General features: G+C 41.9%; 1 protein-coding gene across 2 annotated transcripts in view; it reads right to left on the bottom strand.

Annotated features, from left to right (window-relative positions):
- LOC129815464 (E3 ubiquitin-protein ligase RAD18-like) overlaps positions 1-19,714 on the bottom strand; it is a 111,187-nt gene extending 91,473 nt beyond the window's left edge. For both annotated transcript variants that reach the window (XR_008753434.1, XM_055869333.1), the window contains exons 1-5: positions 19,497-19,714; positions 19,045-19,123; positions 18,827-18,888; positions 18,638-18,708; positions 37-482 (exon numbers count right to left, since the gene is read on the bottom strand). Coding sequence is in view for 1 of the 2 variants with exons in the window: in XM_055869333.1 (XP_055725308.1) it covers positions 37-482; positions 18,638-18,708; positions 18,827-18,888; positions 19,045-19,123; positions 19,497-19,547 (709 nt within the window). In the remaining variant the exon portion in view is untranslated. The remainder of the gene's footprint in view (positions 1-36; positions 483-18,637; positions 18,709-18,826; positions 18,889-19,044; positions 19,124-19,496) is intronic.
- Positions 19,715-21,420: the final 1,706 nt, after the last annotated feature.

Genomic DNA, 21,420 nt, shown 5'->3' with positions numbered 1-21,420 from the left:
ATTCCTGGAGAAAGTCAGTCAGCAGGCAGGCCTTACCTTTAACTAGAGGCTTCAGGTCCTGTGATGAGGACTGTGAATCAGCCAGGGACGCCAGCCCTGTCATGGAGAAGTCCATCTTCTCCATCTTTACAGACACCAGCACCTGGGCCGGTATGTCCTCAATGGGCTTCTCCTTCACAGAGACCTGATGATCAGGGTCTACTTTCACAGTCTGTGTAGGACGGGGGCTCTCCTTCACAGTATGGCTAAGTAGAGGAGTGCCAGACAGTCTCTTTCTGCAGGGAATAGGTTGCTGTGCTGGCGGGGCCTCTGTCGTGAGAGAAGTTGTGGAGGTGGTGGGCCCCTTTCGGAAAAAGTGATTGAAGATGGATGCCTCCTTCTTGGGGCCCGTGGTCTGTCTAGGTTTTTTACACTTGACAGATGAGGCCGGGGTCTTCTGGGATATTGGAGGCGAGTCAAAATTAGCGTTTGACAACTGCTGTCTGGGATAAGAACATCAGAGCTTTAGTGTGAATAAATAGTCAATCAGTCACAGCAGAGGAACAAGAGGACAAAGCTGACAAATCCTCCAGCTCTAAGTAGTCTGATAAAATTCATTCACAATTTCACACAAATATGTACAACAACCAAAAATCACACACACACAGTGAAACAAACACTCACTAAAATGGCTAAACAACAACAGTTGCATCTATTGAGGTGCAGGATTTCTTAGAGGTCTTGTGGCCCATTGGAAAGAGTAATGTGAGCCCCTTGACAGAAACTGCACATGTCCAATTATCTTGCACTTCCCTGCGAGTGAAAAAGACTGGGCCAGTTGGCCACAATCTTGGAAATGTTGAGAGCAAACAAATACAGCTGGTGCCTGGTAGCTGCAGAGCCATTACTGGGCCATAAAGTGGAATCAATGAGGTGTGCAATACTCTGCTTTCCATATTGAAACCATTTTATTTGTCTTCGCTCTGAGCATTAGAGCAGGTCACAACACTCCTGCACACAGGGCAGCCAGCACCCTCACAGCACACACTATGCAGAGCAGAAAAAGCCATAAATCCCACACTAGGACTGCTCACAGTACCTTACCCCTTAGTTAAATACAATAGGGTTAGAGCCTTGGGCCAGTAACTAGTTAAAATCCCCAAGCCAACAAGATAAAAACAATCTGTCAATCTGGCCTTGAGCAAGGCACTTAACCCTAATTGCTCCCAGGTCGCAGTCAATGGCTGACCCCATGCTGTGACCCCACTCTCCGGCATGGGATCAGGGGGAGTGGGATATGCAAAAGAATGAATGTCCATATCACCACACACTGTCCAGGTTATAAGCACCCCCTATTTGGCTTCACTCCAGAGACTGCAGTGTGTGAGATAACCAGCAGGGTCAAGGACACATTTAGACACCTTTCAGAAGCAGGGGAAAGCATACATTAACAATAAACAGCAGTAGACTGGCAGTAGAGACAATGCACAGACCAAACCAAAGACTGAATAAATTGAAGTAGGGAAGTGTTGAAAAATAGCCTTTATAGTACCAAAGAAGGTGAGTTGTTTACATCCTTTAGACAGGACTTTGTCATGGTGGTTAAATAACTGCTTGCTAACGTGATATTTTAAATGGATGGTATATTACATGTCTTTGAAGAATTCCAACATTTAGGCCTAGGCTAATGCAATAGTTTAAGAGGCTGACAGTAAGGCTAAGTATTGACACACACATGTAAAGCTTTTTTCTAGTTATGTTAGTTTTAACATGTACCCCATTAAAGCCAAAGCAGAAGCAGTATTGTTATGTAAAAAGTAATGGTTACAATATCAATTTCAGTGACACTGAGCCCAACATTACTTGGTAGCTATCAGATCAAAGTCAGATTTAGCAAAGTCCCATTCCTATTCAAAAGTAGAAATGCCTCTCCATACAAAGAGCACAACATTGCCTGCTCCACCTAACCTCATTGAAAGATAGATAATCAAAATGCCAATAATGGATTATGGGAGTAGATAAAACTGCCTACTGTCTCCTAATCAGAGTTACATAATGGTGCCGGAAGGGATGGCTGCCGTTTACGGGCTCCAAACTAACATCCAGAAGTGGCACCTCTAGTTGCCGGGGACTTTACTGCAGGGAAACTTAAATCCGTTTTACCTAATATTTCTACCAGCATGTCACATGTGCAACCAGAGGGGGGAAAAAAACTCTAGACCACCTTCACTCCACACACAGAGGCATACAAAGCTCATCCTCTATTTGTCAAATCTGACCATAATTATATCTTCCTGATTCCTGCTTACAAGCAAAAACTAAAAGCAGGAAGTACCAGTGACTAACTCAATACGGAAGTGGTCAGATGATGTGGATGCTACAGGACTGTTTTGCTAGCACAGACTGGAATATGTTCCGGGATTCATCCAATGGCACTGAGTAGTACACCACCTAAATAGTACACCACGTACATACGTACGTACAGTCAATATGGGGACTACATCGTTGATGTACTTATTGATGAAGCTGGCGACTGAGGTGGTGTACTATTCAGTGCCATTGGATGAATCCCAATGTACGTACGTACGTACAAATCCCAAACGGAACCCATAGATTACAGGCAACATCCGCACCGAAAGGCTAGAGCTGCCGCTTTCAAGGAACGGGACACTAATCCGGAAGCTTATTAAAAATCCCGCTATGCCCTCAGACGAACCATCAAACAGACAAAGCGTCAATACAGGACTAAGATTGAATCCTACTGCACCGGCTCTGATGCTCGTCAGATGTGGCAGAGATTGAAAACTATTGCGCACTACAAAGGGAAACCAAGCCACGAGCTGCCCAGTGTCGAGAGCCTACCAGATGAGCTAAATGCCATATATGCTCACTTCGAGGCAAGCAACAGTGAAGCATGCATGAGAGCACCAGCTTTTCCAGACGACTGTGATCACTCTCTCCGTAGCCGATGTGAGCAAGGCCTTTAAACAGATCAACATTCACAAAGCCACGGGGCCAGACGGATGACCAGGATGTGTACTCAAAGCATGCGCAGACCAACTGGAAAGAGTCTTACTTGACTCTCCCTGACCGAGTCTGTAATACCTACATGTTTCAAACAGACCACCACAGTCCCTGTGCAAAAGATAGCGAAGGTAACCTGCCTAAATGATTACCGCCCGTAGCACTCAGGTCGGTAGCCATGAAGTGCTTTGAAAAGCTGGTTATGGCTCACATCAACACCAGCACGCCGGAAACCCTAGACCCATTTTAATTTGCACACCACCCCAATAGATCCACAGATGACCTTATCTCAAATTGCACTCCACACTGTCCGTTCTCACCTAGACAAAAGGAACACCTATGTGAGAATGCTGTTCTTTGACTACAGCTCAGCATTCAACACCATAGTACCAACAAAGCTCATCGCTAAACTAATGATCATGGGACTAAACATCTCCCTCTGCAACTGGATCCTTGATTTCTGACAGGCTGCCCCCAAGTGGTAAGGGTAGACAACAACACATCTGCCACGCTGATCCTCAACACTGGGGCCCCTCAGGGGTGTGTGATTAGTCCCCTCCTGTACTCCTTGTCCACCCACGACTGAGTGGCCAAGCACGACTCCAACACCATCATTAAGTTTGCTGACGACACAACAGTGGTAGGCCTGATCACCGACAACGATGAGACAGCCTATAGGTAGGTCAGAGACCTGACTGTGTGGTTTCAGGACAACAACCTCTCCCTCAATGTGATCAAGACGAAGGTGCTGATATAGGATGATAGGAAAAGGAGGGCCCAACAGTCCCCCATTAACATCAACAGGGCTGAAGTGGAGCGGGTCGAGAGTTAAGTTCCTTGGTGTCCACATCAACTAACTAACATGGTCCAAACACACCAAGACAGTCGTGAAGAGGGCACGACAACACCTTTTCCCCCTCAGGAGACAGAAAAGATTTGACACGGGTCCCCAGATCGTCAAAAAGTTCTACAGCTGCACCATCGAGAGCATCCTGACCGGTTGCATCACTGCCTGGTATGGCAACTGCTCGCCATCTGACCTTAAGTCGCTACAGAGGGCAGTGCGTACGGCCCAGTACATCACTGGGGCCAAGCTTCCTGACATCCAGGACCTATTTACTAGGCGGTGTCAGAGGAAGGCCCCAAAAATTGTCAAAGACTTCAGTTACCCAAGTCAGACTGTTCTCTCTGCTACCGCATGGCACGCGGTACTGGAGCGCCAAGTATAGGATCAAAAGGCTCCTTAACAGCTTCTACCCCCAAGCCATAGGACTGCTGAACAATTAATCAAATGGCCACCCGGACTATTTACAATGAAACCCATCCCTTAGTTTTTACACTGATGCTACTCACTGTTTATTATCTATGCATAGTCACTTTACAAATTACCTTGACTAACCTTCACCCCCGCACATTGACTCGGTACCGGTACCCCCTGTATATAGCCTCGTTATTGTTATGTTATTTTCATGTAATAAAATACAATCAAAAATGTACTTCATTTCAATTTCTTAACTTTGTCTTGAACTGCATTGTTGGTTTGATTTAAATTCCAGACCTTGTGTCCACTACATTTAATACAGCACCCAATACGAACGTTGTAATTCTTCAGAAAACCGTTAGCTACACTTTCAAAAGGTTGAAAGAGGCAGCACTTGAAAGATAAATCTGACAAAGTATAGAATAGTGAAGTTAATTAAACAAATATCTTCCCTTTGTGCCTGAAACTGTTCATAGACTAAATGAATGTGCCTGTAATTAGAAGAGAGCGCCAATGAGTTCTGTGCTTATTGGTACAGGGAGGTGGCAGTGATGAGCACACACACACACACACACACTGGAGTTGGGCGATGTCAACCTTTGTCCTATTGTGATTATGTACCCATAAAACATTGTGATATACGATGTTATTGACCACTACCGGCAAACCCCACCAAAAATATTTGTACTGAAATAAATAAAAATTCCACTGCTAAAACGACCGTTGGCCTACAGCAAAAATCAAATGCTACAACTTGACAAATCATGAATGCATAGCAGGGCTCCAGACTGCGACCATTTTGTTGCATTTTGTGCCCCTTTTACTTAGCTGTGCGAGTTACACTTCTAATTGGTCGCATCAATGCGAGCGGCAAATTCTACATGGTCACTTCACTCAAAACTTCTTATTTTTTAAGAGGCTAAAACCGTGATTTTGTAAAACAGTAAAGAACATTATCCTCATGAAAGTGTGTGCCTGCCCCTGGAGGATAGCTGTTTCGCTGGGGCCTGCTGCTGCGTCTAGCGAGCCACTCTCCTCTTTCCCGGTGAAAAACATTATCCTGGAGAATAAAGGTGTTCTGGTTGTATAGCATTTTAAAATCCAATTGCTGGCTAAATACAGCTTTCTGTATGTACAGTGCATTCGGAAAGCAGCGACACTCCCATCCAACCTGACAAAGCTGGAGAGGATCTGCAGAAAAGAATGAGACAAACTACCCAAATACAGGTGTGCCAAGCTTGTAACGCCCTACCCAAAAAGACTAAGCTGTAATTGCTGCCAAAGGTGCTTCAACAAAGTACTGAGTAAAGGGTCTGAAGTTCACATACAGTTGAAGTCAGAAGTTTACATACACCTTAGACAAATACATTTAAACCCAGTTTCACAATTCCTGACATTTAATCCTTGTAAAAATGCCCTGTCTTAGGTCAGTTAGGATCACCACTTTATTTGAAGAATGTGAAATGTCAGAATAATAATAATAGTTTATTTCAGCTTTTATTTCTTTCATCACATTCCCAGTGGGTCAGAAGTTTACATACACTCAATTAGTATTTGGTAGCATTGCCTTTAAATTGTTTAACTTGGGTCAAACGTCTCAGGTAGCCTTCCACAAGCTTCCCACAACAAGTTGGGTGGATTTTGGCCCATTCCTCCTGACAGAGCTGGTGTAACCGAGTCAGGTTTGTAGGCCTCCTTGCTCGCACACGCTTTTTCAGTTCTGCCCACAAATTTTCTATGGTTGAGGTCAGGGCTTTGCGATGGCCACTCCAATACCTTGACTTTGTTGTCCTTAAGCCATTTTGCCACAATTTTGGAAGTATGCTTGGGGTCATTGTCCATTTGGAAGACCCATTTGCGACCAAGCTTTAACTTCCTGACTGACGTCTTGAGATGTTGCTTCAATATATCCACATAATTTTCCATCCTCATGATGCCATCTATTTTGTGAAGTGCACCAGTCCCTCCTGCAGCAAAGCACCCCCACAACATGATGCTGCCACCCCCGTGCTTCACGGTTGGGATGTTGTTCTTCGGCTTGCAAGCCTCCCCCTTTTTCCTCCAAACATAACGATGGTCATTATGGCTAAACAGTTCTATTTTTGTTTCATCGGACCAGAGGACATTTCTCCAAAATGTACAATATTTGTCCACATGTGCAGTTGCAAACCGTAGTCTGGCTTTTTTAATGGCGGTTTTGGAGCAGTGGATTCTTCCTTGCTGAGCGGCCATTCAGGTTACGTCGATATAGGACTCGTTTTACTGTGTATATAGATAATTTTGCACCTGTTTCCTCCAGCATCTTCACAAGGTCCTTTGCTGTTGTTCTGGGATTGATTTGCACTTTTCGCACCAAAGTACGTTCAATTGTAGGATAGGAAGGGGACGCGTTCTGAGTAGTATGACGGCTGCGTGGTCCCATGGTGTTAATACTTGCGTACTACTGTTTGTACAGATGAACGTGGTACCTTCAGGCATTTGGAAATTGCTCCCAAGGATGAACCAGACATGTGAGGTCTTTGCTGATTTCTTTTGATTTTCCCATGTCAAGCAAAGAGGCACTGCGTTTGAAGGTAGGCCTTGAAAAACATCCACAGGTACACCTCCAATTCACTCAAATGATGTAATTTAGCCTGTCAGCCTCCAACCTAACTGTTTGTAAACTTCCGACTTCAACTGTATGTAAAAGTGGTAGTTTAGAATTTCTTATACATTTGCAAAAATTTTAAATTTTAAAAAGTTGCTTTGTCATTATGGGGTAGTGTGTGTAGATTGATGAGGGAAAAAACTATTTAATCAATTTTAAAATAAGGCTGTTATGTAACAAAATGTGGAAAAAGTCAAAGGAGTCTGAATGCACTGTATAACTTTTTTTTCAACTCTCAATTTTGTGCTCAATAGCAACCATTTTACAACCAAGATATTAGAGGTGGATTTGGCTACAACTGCAATGTTTTTTTGGACAATACATTTACTGTTAGATTAACACATGTGACTAGCAGTGGATGTTATATTTAGAGTTAGCGATCCAGATAATATGTTAAGTTTCCATTTACTCAGGTGGTGAATTAGTCCCAACAAAATTAGAATATGATTTTAGTGCACATACAGTAAAGATGCAGGCAAATTCATCTCTATTGAAAAAACAATGCATGACAATCACTGGATTAGGTGGCCCATCAAAATGTCTGGATTTTAAAAAATGGGCTTAGGTGGTAAGCGTGGCAGGGGGCATGGCAATGGGCCAGGTCGGCCCATCTGAATTTTTGAGAAAATTTAAGGAGGCCCCTCATCTTGGTGATGCATACATTATTTTACATTTTTTAGCAAATGTTCCGCAATTCTAGACATTTTGCCATGGAGGCAAGAGAAAATGTTGCAGTTTTAAAGCCAATTTCCTGCAATTCTATGCATTTTGCTATGGCTAATAATGTCTGTCTAGCTTTTATTTTGGTGATTGTTAGTTCCAAGATTATAACATATAGGTCTATTATCTTTTCTACATACTTTATATCTGGTTTTAGTCGTTCAGGTTTACACTGAAAGCATTTTTCCATCCGAAATTATACAGTTCCAGTCAAAAACTGACACACCTACTCATTCAAGGGTTTTTCTTTATTTTTACTATTATCTACATTGTAGAATAATAGTGAAGACATCAGAACTATGAAATAACACATATGGAATCATGTAGTAACCAAAGTGTTCAATCAAAATATATTTTATATTTGAGATTCTTCAATGTAACCACCCTTTGCCTTGACAGCTTTGCACACTCTTGGTATTCTCTCAACCAGCATCATGAGGTAGTCACCTGGAATGCATTTCAATTAACAGGTGTGCCTTGTTCAAAGTTAATTTGTGGAATTTCTTTCCTTCTTAATGCATTTGAGCCAATCAGTTGTGTTGTGACAAGGTAGGGTTGGTATACAGAAGATAGCCCTCTATGGTAAAATACCAAGTCCATATTATGACAAGAACAGCTCAAATAAGCGAAGAGAAACGACAGTCCACCATTACCTTGAGACATGAAGGTCAGTCAATGTGGAACACTTCAAGAAAAAAATTTCTCCAAGAGCAGTCGCAAATACCAATAAGCAATATGATGAAAATAGCTCTCATGAGGACCTGCGGCCAGACAGGAAGACCCAGAGTTACCTCTGCTGCAGAGGATAAGTTCATTAGAGTTACCAGCCTCAGATTGAGGCCCAAGTAAATGCTTCACAGAGTTCAAGTAACAGACATCTCAACATCAACTATTCAGAGGAGACTGCGTGAATCAGGCCTTCATGGTCGAATTGCTGCAAAGAAAACACTACTAAAGGATACCAATAAAAAGACGACACTTGCTTGGGCCAAGAAACACGAGCAATGCACTGGTGGAAATCTGTTCTTATGAGTCCAAATTTGCGATTTTTGGTTCTAACCGTTACGTCTTTGTGAGATACAGAGTAGGTGAATGGATGATCTCTGCATGTGTGGTTCCCACCGTGAAGCATGAAGGAGGTGGTGTGATGGTGCTTTGCTGGTGACACTGTCTGTGATTTATTTAGAATTCAAAGCACACTTAACCAGCATGGCTGCCACAGCATTTTGCAGCGACACGCCATCCAATTATTTTAAGTCCTGTGCCATTATTTTATTTTAGATGATTTTATAGTAAGAACAATAAAATTGAATTTAGCTGAATAAAATAGGAAGGATATTTTTCCCATTACAGAGTGACTGCGCATATGAAATGGCAATGTTGAGAGTAATAAAGTGATCATTTAAAACAGGTCCTATATGCTACATTAAGAGTTATTTGGCAACTTTAGTTGTGAAGGATACAAACCTTAGAATGTCTTAGAAATCAAAACATAGGGGCTACATCGTATGACTACACGTTACTGATGATTTGAAAAAGTGGCAAAAAAGAAGCTTGCTCTCTGTTTCTTGCCTCAGGGTGGACAGCTGTTCTCTCATCAATTGATCATGCAACACCCACTGTTTGAGGAGCATGCTCTCACTGCCCCAACAGGCAGCATGCTCTCACTGCCCCAACAGGCGATATTCCTGTTTGAGGAGCATGCTCTCACTGCCCCAACAGGCGATATTCCTGTTTGAGGAGCATGCTCTCACTGCCCCAACAGGCAGCATGCTCTCACTGCCCCAACAGGCGATATTCCTGTTTGAGGAGCTGTATGGCATTGAAGCTCGTCTGGAGGTTAGCACAGTGTCCAAAGAAGGGCCAGAAGTATACAGAATGGTGTCGTTTGCGCAGAGGTGGATCAGAGAATCACCAGCAGCAAGAGCGACATCATTGATGTATACAGAGAAGAGAGTCGGCCCGAGAAGTGAACCCTGTGGCACCCCCATAGAGACTGCCAGAGGTCCGGACAACAGAGATTTGACACACTGAACTCTATCAGAGAAGTAGTTGGTGAACCAGGTGAGGCAGTCATTTGAGAAACCAAGCCAATTGAGTCTGCCAATAAGAATGTGGTGACTGACAGAGTCGAAAGCCTTGGCCAGGTCGATGAATACGGCTGCACAGTATTGTCTCTTATCTATGGCAGTTATGATATCGTTTAGGACCTTGAGCGTGGCTGAGGTGCACCGATGACCAGCTCGGAAACCAGATTGCGTAGTGGAGAAGGTACGGTGGGATTCGAAATGGTCGGTGATCTGTTTGTTAATTTGGCTTTCGAAGACCTTAGAAAGGCAGGGGCATCTACAGCACCTGGTTCACAGGAAGGCCAAGAAGATCATCAAAGACCTCAGCCATCCGAGCCACAGCCTGTTCATCCCGAAGGCAGAGACAGTACAGGTGCATCAAAAGGTGAGACAGAGAGACTGATAAATGCCTCTGTCCGGAAGCAAGCACCAGCTAGCCTTTTGCTAGCCTCGAGCTAGGCCCATATACCAGCTAATTCTAGGGCTACAATACCTCTTTTGCCAATTGGCCTGGATCCTTCATTGTCGACACGGAGCGCCGCCGATCCATCACGACTGGACTGCCAACGTGATCGCCCGGTGTGGTCTAAACAGGCTATTCTGTTACAATGTCGCTGAAGAACCATCGACTATCCCTGGCCCGGTAGCTTTTCTGAGCGCTGTGTACACTGCTCGCCTAGCGTAGTAGTGACTACCGAACAGCACCCTGACTCACCTAGTGCTGCTCTTTTGACCCTAGGACCACAGCTGATGCCCCCCTGGACTGTTTCAATAACATGGTACCTAATTACATTTACTTGTCGGACCCAGCCTCGAACTCAGGTCCTGTACGTACCTAATTGACCCGCTCTGCCCATTCATCACCATTTACCCGTTGTTGTCTTAGCTCTCCTGAACAACCCCTGATTGCTTTATACCTCTCTCTAATGTCAATATGCTTTGTCTACTGCGGTCTTGGCTAGATCAAATTTGTTTATTTCCCTGTAGAGCCCTCAGTCCCGCTCAACATGCCTTAGATAGCTCTTTTGTCCCACCCCACACACATGCGGAGACGTCACCTGGCTTAACTGGTGCCTCCAGAGACGAAAACTCTCATCGTCACTCAACACCTATATTTACCTCAACTGTACTCACATCAGAGGTCGACCGATTAATCGGAATGGCCGATTAATTAGGGCCGATTTCAAGTTTTCATAACAATTGGAAATCGGTATTTTTGGGCACCGATTCGCCGATATTTTAAATATTTTTTATTTAACTCGGCAAGTCAGTTAAGAACACATTCTTATTTTCAATGACGGCCTAGGAACGGTGGGTTAACGGCCTTGTTCAGGGGCAGAACGACAGATTTTCACATTGTCAGCTCGGGGGATCCAATCTTGCAACTTTACAGTTAACTAGTCCAACGCTCTGACCACCTGCCTCACGAGGAGCCCGCCTGTTACGAGAATGTAGTAAAAAGCCAAGGTAAGTTGCTAGCTAGCATTAAACTTATCTTATAAAAAACAATCAATCAATCATAATCACTAGTTAAAACTACACATGGTTGATGATATTACTAGTTTATCTAGCGTGTCCTGCGTTGCATAAAATAATGCAGTGCGCATTCGCGAAAAATCAATACACAGAAGTATATATTTCTAAACCTGCATATTTAGCTAAAAGAAATCCAGGTTAGCAAGCAATATTAACCATATGCCTTTATAATCGACCTGTCCCGGGTATCCTGGAAGGATATTGACCTCATTCCTTAAGTAGAGGATGCATGGTTATTCTTTAAAAGTGCTTTCCTAACCATCTTAAAATAAGCATGCCCCATTCCAAAAAAAATTGAACTAAGAACAGATATAGCCCTTTGTTCACTCCAGACTTGACTGCCCTTGACCATCACAAAAACATCCTGTGGCGTACTGCATTAGCATCGAATAGCCCCCACAATATGCAACTTTTCAAGGAAGTTGGGAACCAATATACACAGGCAGTTAGGAAAGCAGGCAGTTAGGATAGATTTTTGAAACAGAAATTTGCTTCCTGTAGCACAAACTCCAAAAGGTTCTGGGACACTGTAAAGTTCATGAAGAATAAGAGCACCTCCTCCTAGCTGCCCACTGCACTGAGGCTAGGTAACACCGTCACCACTGATAAATCCACGATAATCGAGAATTTCAATAAACATTTTTCTACGGCTTGCCATGCTTTCCACCTGGCTACCCCTACCCCGGTCAACATCTCTGCACCCCCCGCAGCAACTTGCCCAAGCCTCCCCCACTTCTCCTTCACCCAAATCCAGATAGCTGATGTTATGAAAGAGCTGCAAAATCTGGACCCCTACAAATCAGCCGGGCTAGACAATCTGGACCCTCTCTAAAATTATCCACCGCAATTGTTGCAACCCCTATTACTAGCCTGTTCAACATCTCGTATCGTCTGAACTCCCTAAAGATTGGAAAGCTGCCGCGGCCATCCCCCTCTTCGAAAGGGGAAGACACTCTAGACCCAAACTATTACATACCAATATCTATCATGATCTTCTTGGCCTTCCTGTGAACCAGGTGCTGTAGCTGTCCCTGCATTTAAGGTCTTTGAAAGCCAAGTTAACAAACAGATCACCGACCATTTAGAATCCCACCGTACCTTCTCCACTTTGCAATCTGGTTTCCGAGCTGGTCGTGGGTGCACCTCGGTCAAGGTCCTAAACGATATCATAACCGGCATCGACAAAAGACAGGACTGTGCAGCCGTCTTCACAGACCTGGCCAAGGCATTCGACCCTGTCAATCACCGCATTCTTATCGGCAGACTCAACTGCCTTGGTTTCTCAAATGACTGCCTTGCCTGGTTCACCAACTACTTCTCTGATAGAGTTCAGTGTGTCAAATCAGAGGGCCTGTTGTCCGGACCTCTGGCAGTCTATGGGGGTGCCACAGGGTTCAATTCTCGGGCCGACTCTTTTTTCTGTTACCATCAATGTCGCTCTTGCTGTTGGTGATTCTCTGATCCACCTCTACGCAGACGACACCATTCTATATACTTCTGGCCCTTCTATGAAGACAGTACTAACTAACCTCCAAACGAGCTTCAATGCCATACAACTCTCTTTCCATGGCCTCCAACTGCTCTTAAATGCAAGTAAAACTAAATGCATGCTCTTCAACCAAGCGCTGCCCGGACTTGCACGCCCATCTAGCATCACTACTCTGGACGGTTCTGACATAGGTATTTGTAGTTGTCCACATAATCTACGTGGCTGGTTAGACTGTAAACTCTCCTTCCAGACTCACATTAAGCATCTCCAATCCAAAATTAAATCTAGAATTGGCGTCCTATTTCGCAACAAAGCATCCTTCACTCATGGATGCTCTCGTTGACTGGCCCTCGCTTAATATTCGTCGCCAAACCCACTGGCTCCAGGTCATCTATAAGTCTTTGCTAGGTAAAGCCCTGCCTTATCTCAGCTCACTGGTCACCATAGCAGCACCCACCCGTAGCACGCTCTCCAGCAGGTATATTTCACTGGTCATCCCCAATGTCAACTCCTACTTCGGACACCTTTCCTTACAGTTCTCTACTGCCAATGATTGGAACGAATTGAAGAAAGAAGAAGAAAAAAAATCACTGAAGCCGTATATCTCCCTCACTAAATTTAAGCATCAACTGTCAGAGCAGCTTACCAATTTCACCTGTTTTTTGCTACATTGCACCCCAGTATCTCTACTTGCACATTCATCTTCTGCACATCTATCACTCCAGTGTTAATGCTAAATTGTAATTATTTCGCCACTATGACCTATTTATTGGCTTACCTCCCTAAACTTACAACATTTGCACACACTGTATATAGATTTTTCTATTGTGTTAATGACTGTATGTTTGTTTATCCCATGTGTAACTCTGTGTTGTTGTTTGTGTCGCACTGCTTTGCTTTATCTTGGCCAGGTCGCAGTTGTAAATGAGAACTTGTTCTCAACTGGCCTACCTGGTTAAATAAAGGTGAAATAAATCAAATAAACAGCTTCAATCTCCAGGCCATCGAACTGTTAAACAGTCACCACTAGCCTGCCTCCGCCCAGTACCATGCCCTGAACCTTAGAGACTTCTCCCCTATGTACATCGAGTCATTGAACACTGGTCACGTCAATAATGTTTACATACAGTATATATGGGCAGAAGCAACACATTCCACTCTGAAGCTCCAGCATACAAGAAAGTACCTTTCCCAGCATTACTCTTAAAACTGTATAAACACAAATTAGCAACACCTGATCTGGTGCTGTGATTGTGTGCATCCCTAACATGGGGGAAGTAATCAGTTCGATATCTGGGTGCAGGACCATAAATACTCCTGTAAACCAAAACCAGTCTAATCTGGGAAACCCTCAACAAGCAGCCAGTAGAGTATGTGGACTAGAGGTCGACCGATTAATCGGAATGGCCGATTTCAAGTTTTCATAACAATCGGAAATTGGTATTTTTGGGCGCCAATTTGCTGATTGTTTTTTTGTTTTTTTACACCTTTATTTAATCTTTATTTAACTAGGCAAGTCAGTTAAGAACACATTCTTGTTTTCAATGACGGCCTAGGAACGTTCTGCCTCGTTCAGGGGCAGAACGACAGATTTTTAACCTTGTCAGCTCGGGGAACCAATCTTGCAACCTTACAGTTAACTAGTCCAATGCTCTAACACCTGATTACATTGCACTCCACGAGGAGCCTGCCTGTTAGCGAATGCAGGTAAGTTGCTAGCTAGCATTAAACTTATCTTATAAAAAACAATCATTCACTGACTGTCATTGCTCCAATGTGTACTTAACCATAAACATCAATGCCTTTCTTAAAATCAATACACAAGTATATATTTTTAAACCTGCATATTTAGCTAAAAGAAATCCAGGTTAGCAGACAATATTAACCAGGTGAAATTGTGTCATTTCTCTTGCGTTCATTGCACGTAGAGTCAGGGTATATGCAACAGTTTGGGCCGCCTGGCTCTTTGCGAACTAATTTGCCAGAATTTTACGTAATTATGACAACATTGAAGGTTGTGCAATGTAACAAGAATATTTAGACTCATGGATGCCACCCGTTAGATAAAATACGGAACGGAATAAACATTTTGTTTGAGGTGATAGTTTCCGGATTAGTCAAAGGTATATGGTTTAGAGAGAAATAGTCGACGCGTTAAAATTCCTGTAATAACTTGCGGCTGAATTTGAAAGGGGTTCCTTCTTTATTTTACCGTTCATGTCTTCCATAGAGAATGTCTTGATCTACTTTAAATAAGGTCTGTGTTTCGTGCAGGCTTAAACCGCCTCGACGTTTTGATACCCGTGTAAATCTCACTAGGATAAGGTAACGTTTGTCAACATATTTTCATAAATGCACTCTACATTTTTTTTTAATCTTCGCTTATATTTAGCCAATATTGATCAGAGTTACCTTGTCCTATGGATATCTACACAGTTATAAAATTGGCACGGTGATGTAAGCCTACACGAAACACAGACCTTATTTTAAGTGAATCTAAAAATATTCTATGGAATAAATGAAGGAACCGCTTATCAGATTTTGCTAGAAGGTGTCATGCCCATTATTAAAATAGGATTTCCTGCATATAGAAATTTAAGTTTTTGTTTTCAACATTCACAGGTAACTTAAACTCTATTTTCATTCAAACAGTTGAGAGTATTTGTCTCCTAAGTATCATTGTCACTTCAGAGCTGTGTGCGTGTGTGTATTTATGTATTATATTAAGTTAAAATAAGTGTTCATTGTTCATTCAGTATTGTTGCAATTGTTATTATTACAAAAATGTGTGTGTGTGTGTGTGATATATATATATTAAAAATATATATATATAAATAAATAAATAGGCCGATTAATCGGTATCGGCTTTTTTTGTCCTCCAATAATCGGTATCGGCATTGAAAAATCATAATCGGTCGACCTCTAATGTGGACTCACCTTCAATACCACCCTGATCAACTTATTCTGGGCTATCTGGAGCTTACCCTTCAGCAGCTTAGATAAGCCCCCAAACCAGGAAGTACTAGCGTAGTCAAAATGGCATTGAATGAGGGCAGTGGCTAGCCCTCTACTGGAGGCCTTATCAAGCAGATTGGACTTTCTAACCAAAAATGTAGTCCTTGCATTAACCTTCCCTAGCACTTTAGTGGCCATGCTCACACCTCCCAGGATTCCATCAAGGATGCATCCCAGGTAGCTAAGAGGTTTTAGTAGTCAACACCTCACCCCCCAACTCCACTCTGATTTCACAGAACCATCATAAAGCTGTGATTGAGAATAGCCTATGCTATAGACGTTCATTCTTGTTATTTTTGAAAGCGGCAACTTTAGGACAACACCTTCTTAGGATAGAATATTTGATAAATAAGCTACTGTTTATAACTTTAACTTGTTTTAAAGCTTATGATAGGCCTAGTAGGTAGTGATGTGCAGTTTGCAAGTTATTAGTTATTTTTGAACAACTCTTTTTACTGACTCGAGAGTCATGATTTGTTTTACTGGAGTGACGCTAGGTTATTGGCCATTTGGTTTTAAACCTCGCATGGAGGGATTTACCCAGATCGCGTGAATCCTATATTTCTTAATAAGCTTAAAACTTCATTAAACTTGTCATTTGATTTTTCTATAGGCTATTGATATTGTTGGTTCTCTCTTATTATTAGTCCCCTGGCTACCTTACGTTTTTTAGGCTATTCAAACTACTTTGAGATGGAACTCCATTACATTCATTGTTTGATTAGAAGAAAGCCATGCATAAAACAATGAAAGCATAGCCTATGAGCCCAAAGTCAAATTCATATCCTATCGAATGGAGAGAGAAGATAGAGGCTAAGTGTTTTTTAAACAGCTAGTGTCCGTTACAACAACAAAAAAGGCTCATGCATCTGACAGAAAGAAAAACTATATTTTCTGACTGGCCATTTTGCGCTGCTTTGGTGGAATTTTCCATCCTGTCTGGCCTACATCCCACTATTAGGTTCTGTATACAACATATTTACTGAATTAGGCTATAAAATAGGTAAAGTATCAGAATGTTACGTGTGCAAGATGTTCTTTACTGCGTGGCGCCAGTCAAATTCAAATAGACTAAACCATCGTCTGTCACATCACGATGTCATCACCATCAATGACAGCTGTCGATAGACGATGCTGTCCTATTATCGCCCAACCCCTAACACACGCACACAATGTACCCCTATGCCCTCTGGGGAAGAGCGAGGAGACAGAGGACACTGTAGAGTTGTAATTTTCCCCCACGAGGTGCGCTTTGGCATGGGTTGAGCCCAGGCGGAGGAGGATGAGATGAGTTGGAGATGATCTAAGCCTACATGACAGTTTTATCTGATTGCCTGCCTGATTTACTATTCAGATGCACAGAGTCCAGGCCAGTTCCATCGTGAATAACAGGGAGGAATACAGAGCCATGGTTTTAGAGGAGGCATGAATCACCCAGTTCCCAGAGGAAAGGGCATCCTGATAGTTACTAGGAAACCAGGAGACCTGCCCCCTAAACACAGCGTCCAATCTCATTCACAACATCTATATAGGGAGGGAAATACATTACCCTAAAGGCCAAAGTAAAGTATTCCATGCTGCTTGCTTTTTTGTCATCATTTAATTGACATACTGTAACACTATGCAACTGTCACATAAAGTGGTAGAAAAATGCTATTAACAGTGAGCGTTAGATTAATGAGCTGACAAATCGCAAAGCCAGGCGAAGCCTCCAGAGGGAAAAGAATCTGTGTTATCATTCCTTCCACTTTATCCTCAGTATAATCATTCTAAAATGACATTCTAAAATTTTAATTGCATTCCCAAACATCGGAACAAAACTTATAAAGGCAGTACACAAAACAGCACTGTATGAATGGTTCTGAATGTATACACTGAGTAGACCAAACAGTAGGAACACCTTCCTAATATTGAGTCGACATCCCCTCAGCACAGCCTCAATTCGTAGCGGCATGGACTCTACAAGGTGTTGAAAGTGTTCCACGGGCATGCTGGCTCATGTTGACTCCAATGCTTCCCACAGTCGTGTCAAGTTGGCTGAATGTCTTTTGGGTGGTGGACCATTCTTGATACACACAGGAAACTGTTGAGTGTGAAAACCCCAGCAGTTTTTGACACAAACCGGTGTGCCTGGCACCCATTACCATAAATCTTGTGCCTTGCCCATTAACCCTCTGAATGTCACACATACACAATCCATTACTCAATGCTTAAAAATCCTTCTTTAACCTGTCTCCCCCCCTTCATCTACACTAATTGAAGTCGATTTAACAAGTGACATCATTAAAGGATCATAGCTTTTACCTACAGTGCATTCAGAAAGTATTCAGACCCCTTCCCCTTTTAGTTACGTTACAGCCTTATTCTAAAATGGATTACATTATTTCTTTCCCTCATCATTCTACACACAGTACCCCATAATGACTAAGCCAAAAAGTCAATGGGACGGAATACTTTCCGAATGCACTGTAGTCACCTGGTCAGTCTATGTCTTGGAGAGAGCAGGTGTCTTAATGTTTTGTATACTCAGTGCATAATACACATGTATTTGAAAATAATACGCACCTTTCAAAGAATGCTTTAAATCTTAGGTGGTCTTTTTCAACTGAGAAATAAACTAATGAAACCTGCCAGTTGGGTTTATGGTATCAGGCATAGATTTAACCTTGAGACACTGAGCATGTTGGCCTTTTCAAAATACAAAGTGTTGTGGTTTCTCTATTATGAATTGGCAGTTCATCTATGGTATCAGTAGGCACATTTAACAAGACTCAGTTGAGCTAGATGTTGCCTGAATAGATGCTTCAAGATATAGGCTAGATACATTATGGATTTTTTCTCAATTTCTCTGTTTTTCTACCAGCATATCATGGGAGTATTTAATACACAATAGGTACCTTGCAGATTTAAAGTTTGTGACCAGGTCATCCAGTATCCGGTTGTTTCTTAGGTCCTGTTCTGTTGTAGGCTAAAATAGAGAAAAATAAATGCTTGTCTTATTTTGACATGTTCAAGCCACCTAAACAGATTACATTTGAAAGATAGTTTTATTGTCATGATGCAGTGCCACCATGCATCATACTTACTGAATTGCATACTGGACATTGTAATTTGTAGGACAGAAATTTTCTTATGCACAAAGAGCAGACTGTAATGAGAAATTCAAATAATCAGGTGTGGATACAGTATTGTTATGAGACAATTGTTATCTTCTATAGCATATCGCTAACGGTACAGCTATAACATTGTTTTTAAAACGAATGGATAGTTTGTGTCTAGTGACGACAAAATCTGGGTAACTTACAGTTGTGAGAACATTTGGTCATCATTGCGATACTCAGGAATTCGAAACAAATGGGACATCGGAGAATGGTATCAACATTCTGCATTACAGAAATAATACCGTTAGGTAGGCTAGTATGATAGTTACATGGTGAGCATCACATTAACAAACTGCTTTTAGTAACGCGTTGCAAAAAGCATCTACACTGACATGATTGTTATACACGCTGCTGGGATAAATAGCTAGCTTTTTTTGTTTGCTAACTAACATTAGCTGTATGCATGTTTAAAAAGGCAAAACAATAAAAGTAAGTTAGCTAGCTAAAGTAACTGGCTGACACATATGTTATATTCGCTTGCTAACATAGGTTTATACTATTTTGTTAAGCTATTTTGCGAAAATAGTTAACGTTAGCTAGCTAACTAACTAGCGTTAGGTTGTCGAGGTGGGAGTTGTTTTGAACCAGCACTTACTTTGAGACAAGTCAGATTTGGTGGTAAATCAGCTTCATTCAAATTTGCCATGATGACAGTTCTTGATAAGCAGTATTTAGTTTCTTACAGTTTTGTTTCGCTAAACCCAAAATGAGAAAATAATTCAGAAACTCTGTGACGAATAAGTAACGTTAGCTATGTATAATCCCGCCTAGATTTATTTTCGTACCAAATGCACACTTCCAGGAACATGACGTTTCCCTCTTCTATGGTATAATGGCGTTCGCAACAATTAAATGTGGGTGCCGCCACCTAATGTGGGGGGGGATAATAAGGATCACAAGAAAGGAAAACATTTGGGTAAAAATAAATAAATATTCATACAAACTACCAAAAAATAAATTAACTAAACAAAATCAACCTGCTTTTCTGTAAAAACCTCATTCTAATCAGGTCCCAACACAGGCTCAGAAGCATCTGCTCAGAAGCAGGGCGGGACATTTCCTAGTGACAAAAGTCCTTGTCGTGCTCCTGCCATTAAGTCTGGGAGCCCTAAAATTGTATCGGCTGCAGATATAATGATATCCAGCTTCTTGGACTTCTTAGACACTTGTGTTGTACAATTAATCACTGTGGCTATCAATGCCACAAAATCCACCTTCTCCACAATAAGTGTACCCAGATCACCCAATTTACTTAAAACACAAGAAACAGGTTGCAATGCATCCACTGCCATATCTTCAACACTGTTGCCTCTTCGACTCTCTTCATCGCATCCACATAGGAGATTCGCTGCGCAGCCCTGATCCTTGACACCTCGACCTCCATCACCCTAACAGGGCACTCAAGGAAGTCCGGAGTATGATCCCGACCACAGTTGCAACATTTTCCATTCACAGAATATTCAGCATCATACTTCTCCCGTCTGCAAACATTTGACACGTGAACATATCCTTTACAATTTCCACACTGTAGTAGTTACAGTTGAAGTCGGAAGTTTACATACACCTTAGCCAAATATATTTAAACTCAGTTTTCACAATTCATGACATTTAATCCTAGTAAAAATTCCCAGTCTTCGGTCAGTTAGGATCACCACTTTATTTTAAGAATGTGAAATGTCAGAATAATAGTAAAGAGAATGATTTATTTTCTTTAATTTGCCTTTAAATTGTTTAACCTGTCTAGGATCAGCGTGGCGCTAGCGGCACACCCCCCCCCCCCCCACTGAAAAACCAGTGCCGCGAAATTCAAAAAAAATATTTTTTTAAAATATTTAACTTTCACACATTAAAGTCCAATACAGCTAATGAAAGACACAGATCTTATGAATCCAGTCAACATTTCCGATTTTTAAAATGTTTTACAGGGAAGACACAATATGTAAAGATGTACATCTATTACCTAAAAACACATTAGCATATTCCACCATCTTTTATTTGTCCACCAACACCAGTAGCCATCACCAATTCGGCTAAACTAAGATATTTATAGCCCCTAACCAACAAAAAAACTCATTAGATGACAGTCTGATAACATATTTATGGTATGGGATAGGTTTTGTTAGAAAAAAGTGCATATTTCAGGTATATGGCATAGTTTACAATTGCACCCACCATCACAAATGGACTAGAATAATTACAATGAGCAACGTGTTTACCTAACTACTAATCATCAAACATTTCGTAAAAATACACAGCATACACGAATCGAAAGACACAGATCCTGTGAATACAGACAATATTTCAGATTTTCTAAGTGTCTTACAGCGAAAACACAATAAATCGTTATATTAGCTTAGCACATAGCAATTAGCAGCCCAGCATTGATTCTAGCCAAAGTGAGCGATAAAAGTCAACATCGCCAAAAGATATTAATTTTTTCACTAACCTTCTCAGAATTCTTCCGATGACACTCCTGTAACATCACATTACAACATGCATATACAGTTTGATCGAAAATG

The sequence above is a fragment of the Salvelinus fontinalis genome, chromosome 18, assembly GCF_029448725.1.
Source record: "Salvelinus fontinalis isolate EN_2023a chromosome 18, ASM2944872v1, whole genome shotgun sequence".
NCBI classification, from domain to species: domain Eukaryota; kingdom Metazoa; phylum Chordata; class Actinopteri; order Salmoniformes; family Salmonidae; genus Salvelinus; species Salvelinus fontinalis.
Note: the sequence above shows the minus strand (reverse complement) of the source record. Positions and strands in the feature narration are given on the sequence as shown.